Source organism: Haliotis rufescens, unplaced genomic scaffold (assembly GCF_023055435.1).
Source record: "Haliotis rufescens isolate VD_foot unplaced genomic scaffold, xgHalRufe1.0.p SCAF_6, whole genome shotgun sequence".
NCBI classification, from domain to species: domain Eukaryota; kingdom Metazoa; phylum Mollusca; class Gastropoda; order Lepetellida; family Haliotidae; genus Haliotis; species Haliotis rufescens.
The window spans coordinates 20263064-20277625 of record NW_025964334.1 but is presented as its reverse complement, the minus strand read 5'-3'; the positions used below and the strand labels follow the sequence as shown (position 1 = coordinate 20277625).

Sequence of the window (14562 nt, the reverse complement as noted above, 5' to 3'; positions counted from 1 at the left end):
GTACAGAAGCTACACAATTGTAAATACAGAAAAGACACAACTGTAAATACTGATTGGCACAACTGTAATTACTGAATTGACACAACTGTAAATACAGAATTGTCACAACTGTAAATACAGAAGAGACACAACTGTAAATACAGAAGAGACACAACTGTAAATGCAGAAGAGACACAACTGTAAATACACAATTGACACAACAGTACTGTAAATACACAATTGACACAACTGTAAATACAGGACCGACACAACTGTAAGACAGAATTGACACAACTGTAAATACAGAATTGACACAACTGTAAGTACAGAAGCGACACAACTGTCAATACAGAGATGACACACACTGAGAATACAGAATGTACACTTTGGAAAATATATTGTATGTACACGTTATGAGAGGTACAAGGTTATGATTAGAACTTATTCGAAATTATTATTTCAACAAGGCCGGGTTGCTTTCAGGGTAGATATCTTTTATCAAAACGGATGTGGATAAGTTGGTAATATGTTTCATTTAAATAATGTTCTGCTATGTTCTTATTATGTTCAATATGTCTGAACGTCCTACACGCAAAGGGGGCTATGTTCCAAATTAATTAATAGCCCGACAAGCAGGAATAATAACTCGCTATAAATTCCTCAAAGATATGTCGGATTTAATTAAGTCAACTCCATTTAGTCAAGTTTTGATTGAACAATTCACATACGCATTAACATTGTGACGCATCTAACACATAGTGTAAAACGATATTTCGAATTTATTACTTTCCATGTGAATATTGTTTAAGAAGCAGGGGCCAAGAACACATAGAGATTATTCATACAAAGTGAATAATACGTTTAATTTAGAGATTTCTTAGCGAACACCTGGTGTCATCACTGATTTTCAGTGATCCATTCCTATGATTTTCATCGCTATTGTACGCCCATTGGATTCGGTTGAGTCGGATAATCGAGACTGGTTATGCTTTGGCGTTGACGTGTTGTATTTACAAAGGTTATTGTTGACGAAACAAGAGTGAGTGAGTGAGTATGGTTTTACGCCGCTTTTAGCAATATTCCAGCAAAATCACGCCCCTGACGAAACAAGAACAATACAAAGAACAGCTATGGATTATTTCTACGAAGTAACTAGTATACCCAGTGACTGTATTATCAAGGATAATGTATGTATCATTGTGTATTTTTAGAAAAGAAATTTGACGAGTAGGTGTTAGTGTTAATAACAAATGTAGTTTAATATCAATAATGAGACAATGACGTATAATCTATTTTTCAATCAATTAAATAGCATATAAAATTCTGATCTATTGTGAAGATATGCGTATATATTATGTGTGGAATAGAATGAGAACAAGGGTTCCAGCAACGTGGCAAACAACGTCTGACAGGGATGTCTTCGTTGCCACAGATGCCGGGGCTCATTCGTCGGTGTAGATTGTTCTTATTACAGGATAATGCAGTGATCTCATTGGTGTGATGATTGACCAATCACAGATATGTTTATTACATTACACGTCTATAACGATGAAACACATTTAATTAAACGTTTATAATTGTGAAGCTCCTTTCATGAGACTAGTGTAGTCGTGCGGCTAATTATATTAAACAGTTGAGGCTAGTTTCAAACGTTTTAGTGGAACAAGTCTAGTTGTGATGCTCATTTATCGAACTGATCTAGTTGTGATGCTCATTTATCAAACAAGTCTAGTTGTGATGCTCATTTATCGAACTAGTCTAGTTGTGATGCTCATTTATCGAACTAGTCTAGATGTGATGCTCATTTATCGAACTAGTCTAGATGTGATGCTCATTTATCGAACTAGTTTAGTTGTGATGCTTATTTATCGAACTGGTATAGTTGTGATGCTCATTTATCGAACTAGTCTAGATGTGATGCTCATTTATCGAACTGGTACAGTTGTGATGCTCATTTATCTAACTAGTCTAGATGTGATGCTCATTTATTGAACTGGTATAGTTGTGATGCTCATTTATCGAACTAGTCTAGATGTGATGCTCATTTATCGAACTGGTATAGTTGTGATGCTCCTTTTTATCGAACTAGTCTAGATGTGATGCTCATTTATCGAACTGGTATAGTTGTGATGCTCATTTATCGAACTAGTCTAGATGTGATGCTCGGTTATTGAACTAGACTAGTTGTGATGCTCATTTTATCGAACTGGTACAGTTGTGATGCTCATTTATCGAACTGGTACAGTTGTGATGCTCATTTATCGAACTAGTCTAGATGTGATGCTCATTTATCGAACTGGTAAAGTTTTTATGCTCATTTTATCGAACTAGTATAACCGAGGCCTGCGTCATCAAACATGACAGCGAGGCTCATTCCTCCAAATAGGGTTTTGAGGCTCATGTTTTTCAAATTGTTATATTTGTGAGGGTCAAATATCAAATTGTTACAGTCGAGATATAATCTATTAAAATATTCAAACCATGGTGCACACTCAGTGGCTTACCGATCTTTGGAACATACAGTAAACTACGGTTATAACGAAGGGACTACTAATTTTAGTTCGTTTTAACCGTAGTTCGTTATAAGTACATATACAGCATGACTACAGCAAGTAGTCGGGACCAAAAAGTAAGTTCGTTATATCCGTCAGTTCGTTATAAGCGTGTTCGTTATAACCGTAGTTTACTGTAGTTGAAATGCGCAATTAACCAACCCGGGCAACAAAATTTATGCTGTATGTTAACATCATGAACTGGTCCTTAAGTGCACACGATTTCGATGATGGTATAGGATAACTATGCATGGTATGCACTATAACTGCTTCTAATTGGTTACTTCTCTCACAAAAGTTACAGAGACATACATTGTGTGTTGATATGACCGTCAGATCAAATGCAATGACATCATGTAGTGTCCTCTAATCCTAGGTCACTACGAGACTATACACAGCCCCATGTCACATCTGCCATTGACATATTTGTTTCTAGTGGCCCATTGGGCGCCTTTGACGACAGAGCGGACAAGATTGCAAGCGTACTTGCCACTCCCAGGGAAATTCTAGATGGACTTGACAAACAGAAAGAATAAATCTTCCCCTGTTGAAAAAAACTGTTCTGTTGTCACTGCAGTAGGATTACCTACAACTTGCGCTGTGCATGTCGAGTTTTTTCTTTGAGAAATTTATGAGTTTGGTAACCGTGTCTTCCTATTCATTTGACGCGTCAGGGCTAGTCAACAGAATGCGGGCATATATCATCGCAAACATTTCTGACTTTTACGCCATCTAAATAGGTTTTTGCTCTGATTGTGCGAAAGAAAATTCCTAAAGATTTCGCAGCATATCAATTACTTCGGTAAAGTTCAACTAAAAAGTCGCGATGATGAGAGGTCGCGATTTTCTAGTCGCTGATTGCCATCACCCCGGCAAACACGTATACAGATTTCAATGAAAGCATTCATTATTTCATTATTTGGATTTCTATCTAATAATACATGTAATTTGGTGAAGGTAGCAGCAGTTTTTGTCATATTTTTATATTGTCCTATGTTCAAAGATTACATCTTCTCTTTACTGCAACATTCAAAGGATAACAACCCCTCATTATCTTCCCGAAATGGCGGTACAATGGTATTTGCATGGAAACTCATGATTGGTTTCTTTACACCCGGTAACCCAGTCCATGATATAAACAACAGGTATAAACCAGAAATTATTCGTATATGAAAAACACTGAACGAAACACGGACTGATAAACACTAAATATTAGCTGGCGCTTACCAGTGAGAGGTTCCAAGTTGAACTGCACCCATGAAATAATGTTATCTTGTATTGTGCTCGTACAACCAGTTCTTAAATCCAGGTGTGTGTGTAATATGATAATCATTGATAACGTCGCTACTGTTGTTCTTATTTTTAAACAATAATAATGAGAAGCATATTTAATGTTATCAATATTGCAATTTGTAAATTATGATAATTGTATTTGTGGTAATTATAACTATATTACAATTATCCATAACGTTATTTATAATGATGCTATCTCGTTATTACATTAATTCAAGGTTCAAGGTCCTGTTCCGGATCCCCTCGGTTTATTACTATATACGCATTGGCTAATAAATTAAATTTTGACATTGAGGTGTTTCGGCTAATTCCAAAACCAAAAAGTTCATTATCATAATAATAGTAATTCCACAGGCAGATGCCGATATCTCTCCGAAAATTCACCTCTTCATGATAATGATAATATACACCTTTAACGAAGACATAATGAACTGGTTCAATAACACACATATCACCCGACATATATATATATTTACTTGTCCGCTGCGTTTGCAATGTCTGCAATGTAGAGATCCCGGTTTATTTAATTAATTTCGATTAGTCGACAAAATCAGGTTAGTGAAAAGGTTTTTCGTGTAAATGCAAAACAGCGTTTTTAGGTTAATGCAATTATGAGATTTGATACACGTGAAATATCAATGAAGTATATGTGTATCTCATGGCTTTGGTATTCACAACAATAACGAAAACCTAAATGTTGCTTAAATCAGTTTTCCTACTTCGAAATCATTTCCAGATAAATAGGAAATGGTCAAATCACGGTACTGTAAGAGCGTCTAAAAGCGTTCAATAAATTATCAAGTCTAAGTCTTGTGGTATAAATTAATATCACGGGCTGTGTGTTGGGTTGTGGAGCGCTGTGTGCTGATTACAGAACATTAGCAATGCATGATGGTATATGTATGTACTGATACATGATTTCGTACCTATCTTCCCTTGTACTCTGACCCTGGATTATATTGTCTAGTGCCGTTAATAAATGTAAACAGGCTGGCAGTCCATACCGATTGCAATATAAACACATGTACAATGTACACACGTTGATGAAAGACATGACTGACATGTGATTATCAAACAAGTCCCATTTTAATTCTGGAAACCCATTTGTCCAGAAACTGTCAGCGCTGTGGCCAGTCTCGGACAAAGGTATTTACAAATCTCAACATGCTATTTTCATGGGTATATACCAAGGAAGAAAAAAATAAAAATATTTCGCAAACTCATAATATACACTATGTCGCCCAGAGTGAATATTCTACATATATTTTTTTTAAATTTCGGTTCGGGTACTAGCACATTTATCAAGGGAAGCTACCATTTACCACGTTTAATGAAAGACTTGATTGACATATAATTATCAACTTTCATGTTTTCAAATTCGGTTCAGTAACTGGGGCTTTATCAAGAAGTTATTGTACCAAATGCATGCTACCCCTTACCACGTTAAATGAACGCCTTGATTGACATGTAATGATCAACTTTCATGTTTATTTTAATTTCGCATCGGATACTGAGACTTTTATCAAGAAGTTATTGTTCCAAATGGAAGTAAGCTACCCTTGACACGTTTAATGAAAGACTTGGTTGACATATGATTATCAACTTTCACGTTTTCAGTTTCCGTTCAGATGCTAGTACCTTTATCAAGCATTTTCTGTTCCAAATGGAAGCTACCCTTACCCGAAATACCGCCCCTTTAAGATATTTCATTATTCATTTGTATTTATGAAAATGCACGCCGGATCCCACTTTTCCAGATAACAATGGCCGCTTTATCTCTAGCACGACGCTGCAAAGCGTACAGACAGAGCACCTTACATGCGCTCTCACTGTTGAATCAATAGACCATCTCGTGTGCTGTTTGTTTAGCAAATCCACACTTGAAATATCCCTTTGTGCAATATTGACATTTATCATTATGAACGTAATTATTCATCTGATAGAAAAATGAAAACGGCTCATTTTTAGACCCACAACACTCCGTTATGATATTCTGACATAAGGTTATCACTACGTTATCTCTATGTTTAAAGTGTATGATGTAAGACGTTCGCACGCTACAGATTTATCTTGTGTGTTGATAATGTTTGGTTACACAAACTGCGCACTTACTGCTTACTGTAATCTTATCTACTCATGGCCTCTTCCATTATTTCGTTATTACTGAACCGAGGTCACGCACACTTTAATTTAGGCCATCTTATTGCATCATATGTCCTCTTTGTTAATATTGTCATTTTATATTCTCAATATTTTTCCATAAACAGTTTTAATATACACAAGGTAACCAAGGCTTGATTGAACTGTTCAGAACCTATTTCTGTTCATTAATCCTGGTATGCAAGTCTTTGATAGCCTAAGAAGTTATCGATTTTACCAACAAAAAACATACGAATAGACATAAAACATGAAAAAAACATTTTTTTCAAATATTTCTGGATTTCCTGTGAAGAAATTTTTGAGTTACAAATATATGAAATACAATATACAATTTGTCCTACAATCTTTCTCAAACGCAATTTGGTAACAGAGAATGATCATGATGAAATACGACATGATAGTGCCATGGAGATGATCGGCTTCTTAAGTGCTGAATATGGTCATATAATGTAGCACAAAACAGTATGAGTTTCATCATCAAAGCGAGAAAGTGTATAGGCATTGTAGAATTTCAGAATCTCGTAAGCGTAAAATGAAAAAATTGATTCGTTATATTTCTAATATTTTCAATTAAACATGGACAACGTAACTATATAGGGTACATTTGAAAAGAGAATTTTTGTGAGAAAATTCAGCACTTTGGTTAATGTGAAAAGAATGAGATGAGAGTCATGAAATGAAACAGAAATGAAGGAACAGGCAAACTGAACACAAGAAGCTGCCGAGTAGCAAGGGCGGCCATGCAATAGCGAGGGACTTCTTCAGATGAAAAAATACAGACTGACAGAAACCCAAAAAAAATAGAACAGAGAGAAAAAGTCAGAACTCAAAACTTTTTTGAGAAATAGCAAAGTACCAGAAGATGACAAAACTAAGGGTATTTCAGTTTTAAAAAAGAGAGACAGGAACAGAAGGAAGGGTATATTTTCATACACCAAGTTTGAGAGTACGGCGAGAGAGTGTCCACGCCTTGAGGTTAGGGGGTAGAGACAAATATACACAAATACAACTACTTACGTTTGTTGTAATTTTGTTGTTTGATGCAGAGGTCGTTATCAACTGGGAACTTGTCGCATCGTAGCATCTCCGGCCAGTCGAACTTATAGAACTTCATTCTATACAGGCATGCGTTTTTGACACTTTCACACAATGACCTACAGGGCCAAATTGTTCTTTCCAGGCATACGGGGGAAAACAGCGAACATAGAAACAGCTTAACATCCGGATGACAGTGAATCCCAAGAAGAGGAACCCAGGACCTAGACTGTTGGGTGACCTCGTTGAGGGTATCATGGTCCAAAAGGTTTGGCAGTCTCATGCGTTTGTAGCCTATATCTTGGCATAGGGTTAGATTTGTGGGAATATCAATGCACTTGGGGGTAACCCCGACCCACTTAGGTGTCCAGTCTCGCGGGTAGTCCCCGTGTATGATGTAGCCGTCGTTGTTGTATTCATCTCTGTAGTAGTTGTAGTCGTACTCCGACGCCGAGACTAAAGAAGCCAGACAAATAAACACACTCAACCAAGCTTGAGTTTCCATCTCCATATTACGATACACTTTCACAATTATTCTTCCAATGCCGTAGGCTAGAGGTTAGCGTCTAGTTGGGTATAACAACGGCTTCCGAATGTGTTAACGGCCATAAGAGGCCCCCACACCTCGTGTAGATGTCAGGGTGCCTGGCACGATGCACGATACCTCCTACACTCCACTTGTAGCCCCCCTCGACTGGAGACACAGGCACAATCCGAGCCCACCCCAATTGCTTAACAAATTATGACACGATAAGAGCGGCCTCCGTCCAATTACCGGAGTGGTCTACACAGCCAGTTCTTGGTACATGTGTTGTCACTTGGTCGTCACTACGGGCTAGCAGGTTGGGTCAAACTAAGCACTCTGGTGCAGTCCCTCACACGTGTCGACTGAAACACGTATTGCACAACATGTATGTCTACACCATCTCGTCCTTCTGATGCGACGGTCAATGGTTCACGTTTGCTGTAACTTTTGTCGAGTCTAGCAAGTCACAAACACGGGAATGATGGGACTTCCACAATTCATTATTTGTCAGGATCCACAGCAACGGAGCTTTGCCATGGCTAGGTAGCGAGTCCTACTCCATGCGAGTTCGACTTTCCCCCGTCTTCTCAATCTGCAAACTACTCGTGTAGCTGTCTGCTGCCACGGAGCCCCTTCCACTCAAAGCCACTCCGTAGACACTGCAATTGAAACCAATTCAATTAATTCAAGTTTTAAATTGAAGACTCACACAAAATATGCGGCTTTTTAAAGGACGACATGTACAATTACCATCTACAAAGCGTGAAAGATGAGAGAATAATACGGCTATTGAATGTATCCTATCTCTAGTGACAAGGCTGTCGCCGGCCGAGACAGTACTTCTGACACACTGACAAGATAGTGTTCGATGCTATATACACTACACTCTTACCCATACCCAAAACACACCACGTCTATTTCAAGCAAACACACCCACAAAGGTCCACAGGCCCGTCACTCAAGCTGTGTCTCGATTGGTTTAGCAGGTCCACTGAAGTGCCACTCATCCAGAGCCCCGCCTCTCATCGAGGACTGAGCTTTTACAAAGGTAGGGATCACTATCCGAGGTATTTGAATGCGGATTTCAAACTGACAGTCTCCAAATCCCTTCACTCGAGTGGGCGTTGAAAGATTAGAAAAATAACGAGCATCATTTAACGCCATATAGTCCAAGGATGGCTGTCAGAGTTTGCCGTCGGAAGGTGACATACCAGCTGGTTCCCGGGAGGCAGACGATACACTACCAGGGTTACCCTTGTCTGTGGATTTGCAATATACCACTGTCAGGGATTAGGGGCATACGGAGAGGAGAGGACGAATTTGTCTGCTTTGCGAGAAGGCTGCGGCGAATGACGCTCTGACGGCTCCTATCAATAACCTCGAGTAATGCACGACACAAGGAAACGAGTTCACGGGGAGAGGTAAAGACTCCCGGCATCACGTTATAGAATAATCATACACATCTGCACCACTCGGCTTACCTTAGTGAAAAGAAACCAAATGTTTAGTTTTAAACCGCTACAAATATCTACTCTCGTAAAAAATTAACATCAAACGATAAAATGCTACGTCGGGAAATCTCTCCTCAATGTTCCAGTGGAATTTATTTTATCAGATGTACTGAACTGAGTACATAAACACGTATATTTAGACAGTGAGTTCTCGATTAACAAATACTTGATGATATCTTCGGTAGTGGATTACCTAATGAGATTAATGTGAATATCTAGAGTGCCAAAGCCATTCATAAGCAGCTGAAAGCGCTAACATTGGCGCCCAGGTCAATCGATTAGTGGACTTAATTTTCATTCTCAGCTCCATGGGAATTATGCAGCCCAAGTTGCTATGTCACATTACCATCTCGTTCTACCGGGTTCCCATTTATTGCTAGATGACCGGAGGCATATTTCGAACGAAGACACTTGCCTTAGGAGCCACCACTTGTATTACATGTGCCTACTGATCTTCTTTTGTCTGCCTTGACGGAACATTTTGATAACGTGTAGATCATGTGTATGGTACAGCGAGTAAGAGTTATTATTTCAAATATATCATGGCGAGTAGTTTAGTTTGGGGGAGTGAATGTTGTGTAAGGCCACAATCAGCAATGTTCGATCTACGTCACAGTTGCCTGTAAATGATCGAATCTGGACCAGGGCCTCGTTCTACAAAGTGATCGTAGCAGAAAGACTTACGGTAGTCGTAGACACCTATAAGTTTAGGCAGTCGTAGCAGAACGACACTTTCTGCAGTCGTAGCAGAAAGACGACCGCAACGCTTATACTTTAACATAGACTTACGTCAGTCCTAGCAGAAAGACGACCGTAACACCCATATGTTTTCATAGACTTACGTCAGTCGTAGCAGAAAGACGACCGTTAGGCGCATACTTTAACACAGACTTACGTCAGTAGCAGCAGAAAGACGACCGTAACGCCCATACTTAAACATAGACTTACGTCAGTCGTAGCAGAAAGACGACCGCAACGCTTATACTTTAACATAGACTTACGTCAGTCGTAGCAGAAAGACGACCGTAACGCTCATACTTTAACATAGACTCACGTCAGTCGTAGCAGAAAGACGGCCGTAACGCTCATACTTTAACATAGACTTGCGTCAATCGGAGCAGAAAGACGACCGTAACGCTCATACTTTAACATAGACTTACGTCAGTCTAGTAGAAAGACGATCGTAACGCTCATACTTTAACATAAACTTACGTCGGTCGTAGCAGAAAGACGACCGTAACGCTTGTGCTTTAACATAAACTTACGTCAGTCGTAGCAGAAAGACGACCGTAACGCTCGTGCTTTAACATAAACTTACGTCAGTCGTAGCAGAAAGACGACCGTAACGCTTGTGCTTTAACATTAACGTTTGAAATTTCCCTGATAAATGCGTAGTTGCTGCTTCAGGGTGTGGTATTTCTGGGGCGTATGGATGTTCTTTACACACAGGGGGCACGGCTGGCCCAGTCGTCTAAGGCGCCGCGATTCGCTGTGAAGAGTTGCGGGCCTTGGGCACGCCAGAAACCTATGATTGTGGGTGCGAATCCCGGTTCGCCCCGATTATGTTTCTAGGTTTGTCAGCACCATACCCGTGCTCGTGGGTTTCACCGAAGTGGTAAACGTCTGAGACCTGCATCACTTCGGGCTTTCCTCCCACATTAAGCTGACACGCCGCGATATAACTGGAATAATGTTAAAAGCGGCGTTAAACCCAACTCACTCACTCACACACTAGAAACACAGACTGACATAACACAATTCCAGCAGAAATCACACTCTGCATCTAGATGATCTTACTCGATCATCTTCTTTGGTTTTGGGATCGCCTGGAATCCCAAGATATGAAGCCTATCACTCGAAACAAAGGGAAACCTCTTAAGCCTGTCAAAGGGGAAACTGCGATGTTGTGTACAATTACAGGTGAGATTCAAAGCTTCATAGAGACGTTTGTGCCTCAGGCTTCTGAACTCACGTGAACTGCACCTCGTGACCTTTAGCACGTAACAAGTACCTGCCAACCATATTATGAACAGTTAGTTTAGCAGGGTAGGAACGCGGCGTGTATGGGAAGGGTTTATGTGTGGTATATAGACCCTCGTCTTAGAAGCAGCGCGGGTATGCCACGTACGGGAACAGAAAACTCGTAGACGTGGCGTGTACGGGTGTAGGTGACGCATGCATGTCTCGTGGGAGCATTGGTAACATATATCTAGGCCGTGTGCAGGCGCAAGCGTAGATAGGACTTGTACAAGCTTCTTTAACATACGGAGACAGGTAACAGGTAGATGTGACTTGTACCGACACAGGTAACACATAGATATGACTTGTACCGACACAGGTGACACATACATATCACTTGTACGTACACATATAACATATGACTTTGCGGACTCATATAACACGTACATGTGACTTTCCGGTCACATATAACACGTACATATGACTTTACGGATACATATAACACGTACATATGACGTAACGGACTCAAGTAACACGTACATATGACTTTACGGACACATATAACACGTACATATGACTTTACGGATACATATAACACGTACATATGACGTAACGGACTCAAGTAACACGTAGATATGACTTTACGGACACAAGTAACACGTACATATGACTTTGTGGACTCATATAACACGTACATATGACTTAAAGGACACAAAACTTGTATGTACACATACAACACGTACATATGACTTTACGGACACAAGTAACACGTACACATGACTTTACGGACACAAGTAACACGTACACATGACTTTACGGACATATATAACACGTAACTATGACTTTACGGACACATATATCATGTACATATGACTTTACGGACTCACATAACACGTACATATGACTTTACGGACATATACAACACGTACATATGACTTTACGGACATATACAACACGTACATATGACTTTACGGACATATACAACACGTACATATGACTTTACGGACACATAAGTTGTATGTACACATACAACACGTACATATGACTTTACGGACTCAAGTAACACGTACATATGACTTTACGGACACATAACTTGTATGTACACATACAACAAGTACATATGACTTTACGGACTCATATAACACGTACATATGACTTTACGGACACATAAGTTGTATGTACACATACAACACGTACATATGACTTTACGGACTCAAGTAACACGTACATATGACTTTACGGACACATAACTTGTATGTACACATACAACAAGTACATATGACTTTACGGACTCATATAACACGTACATATGACTTTACGGACACATAAGTTGTATGTACACATACAACACGTACATATGACTTTACAGACACATATAACACGTATATGTGACTTTACGGACTCAAATAACACGTACATGTGACTTTACGAACACACACACACATACATACACACATATATATATATATATATATATTGTTACCTATATGTGAAGTTTACGGACACGGGTAACACGTAAATAGGAAGTTTACGGGCACACCAACCGATATTCTGAAAATGCAGTTAATGGGGTGATGTTTACATGCAGCAATCATCTAAATCAGATTTGGACTCCGGAACACTTGAACACACCGGGGAGATGTGATGCCGAGGTAGGACAGACAAAATGGAGATGGATTTTCCTATTAAAATAATCTTAAAGGTATATTTATTGCAGGGGGATGTTCACAGCACACGTCAGTACTAGGACCATTAGTCATAACGACGATCCCAGCACTGGCAAAGGCTCATGTTTTGTGTGAGAAGGCACAGTATGTTGCAGAACTATTCAAGAAACAAGCCTATCTATTATAATGCCACAAGACATACTTTGGTGTGTAAAAACTGACCGCAAATCTAGTAATGTCAAAATAGGTATTTCATAAAAGCATATGTCTTAGGAGAAATTCGTTTCATAATGTAGTTTATAGTGAGGTGGTGTGACGAACAGTCGGCATAGGCCGGCATAATCCTTCCCTTCATGAAAATCATAACCGTAACGTCGTTGTCAACTACACGCCTGAGTTAGCAAATTGCCGTGTCATACCGATATATTATTAATCACTTAAGCATAAAATTTAAATGGTTGGGTATAAAGACACCTTGTGACACTGTAACATTCTTCCTGTTTATCTGAGACGGAGAAGGATTCGCTGTGTTCGTATTCTCTTCATCAGAACTAGGAATAAGAACAGAAAGCTTTGTATAGATGTTTTCTGACACAGTAATTGCGTTGATATACTATATAATCAGTTTTACTTTACACTATAAAATCCTTCTCCGGGTCCTTTATAGTTTGTTTCTATTCAAATTCACATCGCCATGACTCATGTTTTACATAGGGTCTGCAACACGTACAGTTCAATGAATGGTCAAGGCAACGTTTTCATATTGCTTCTATTGAACGTGCTCCATTAGGGTGGAATTCAGTGTATTTAATTTCCATTCTCTTATATTGAGTGCGTGAGTGAGTTGGGATTAACGACGCTTTTAAGTATTCCAGTTATATCACGGCGTGTCAGCTTAATGTGGGGGAAAAGCCCGAAGTGATGCAGGTCTCAGACGTTTACAACGTCGGTGAAACCCACGAGCACGGGTATGGTGCTGACAAACCTAGAAACATAACATCGGGGCGAACCGGGATTCGAACCCACAGTCTGCATCACCTAGAACTGTTCCTGTCTCACGAAGTAACGTTCCTGCCTCGCCCAGAATTGTCCCCGCCTCAGCCATAATATTTCTTGCCTCACCCAGTAATGTTCGTACCTCACCCAGAATGTTCCTGTCTCACCCAGTAATGATTATTGCCTCACCCAGTAATGTTCGTGCCTCACCCAGAATGTTCCTGTCTCACCCAGTAATGTTCCTGCGGTGTTTTTTTAACAACAAAGTCGGTCTGATTTGAAAACAGCAACAGATACAACCAGCTACAACGATCTACGCCGAGGAATGATGAGGTATTTGAAGAAATGTCATTCATTTCATGGGTTATGTGTATATAACTTTCACTCCCGCAGCTCAAAATCCCTTAAGGGGAGGTGAGGTAGCCTTGTGATTAAAACTAGTGATTTTCACACGCCGAAGATCCGGGTTCGATTCTCCCCATGTGTGAAGCCCATGTCTGGTGTCCCCTGTTGTGATATTGCTGGAATATTGCTAAAAGCGGCGTAAAACCATACTCACTTAGTCCCTATGTTATTCTACTCATTCCAGATCAAGTATATGACGACGGCCGGAAATTAATCGACGCTGGACCATATCAATCATAACACATCATACCGTTTTACGAAATCGTTAAAATGATTCCTTGCTTTTGTAGCCATCACAGACACCACGCTGTTCTCCAACAGCGCCCATGTTTACAACAGAAGCGCTCGTCAGTCAACCCTATCATGTAGTCCAACTGTATACGTCTGTCTTAAAGCAGTATACTGTCAGTGTTACGCCGGTCATAACGCCAAGGTCGTCGTCGTTCTGGACCCCTGATTAAGTCTAGATGCTCTGCTCG

The 14562-nt window shown here is 39.8% G+C and overlaps 1 protein-coding gene across 6 annotated transcripts in view; it reads right to left on the bottom strand.

Moving 5' to 3' along the window:
* Positions 1-14562, bottom strand: part of LOC124113676 (secreted frizzled-related protein 1-like) — a 68293-nt gene that overhangs the window by 14956 nt on the left and 38775 nt on the right. For 2 of the 6 annotated variants that reach the window (XM_046474140.2, XM_046474146.2), the window contains exons 1-2: positions 8296-8436; positions 7002-8204 (exon numbers count right to left, since the gene is read on the bottom strand). In XM_046474140.2, coding sequence (XP_046330096.1) covers positions 7002-7530 — 529 coding nt within the window. In that variant the 5' untranslated portion in view covers positions 7531-8204; positions 8296-8436. The other 4 variants (XM_046474141.2, XM_046474142.2, XM_046474144.2 and 1 more) reach the window with 3 other exon arrangements.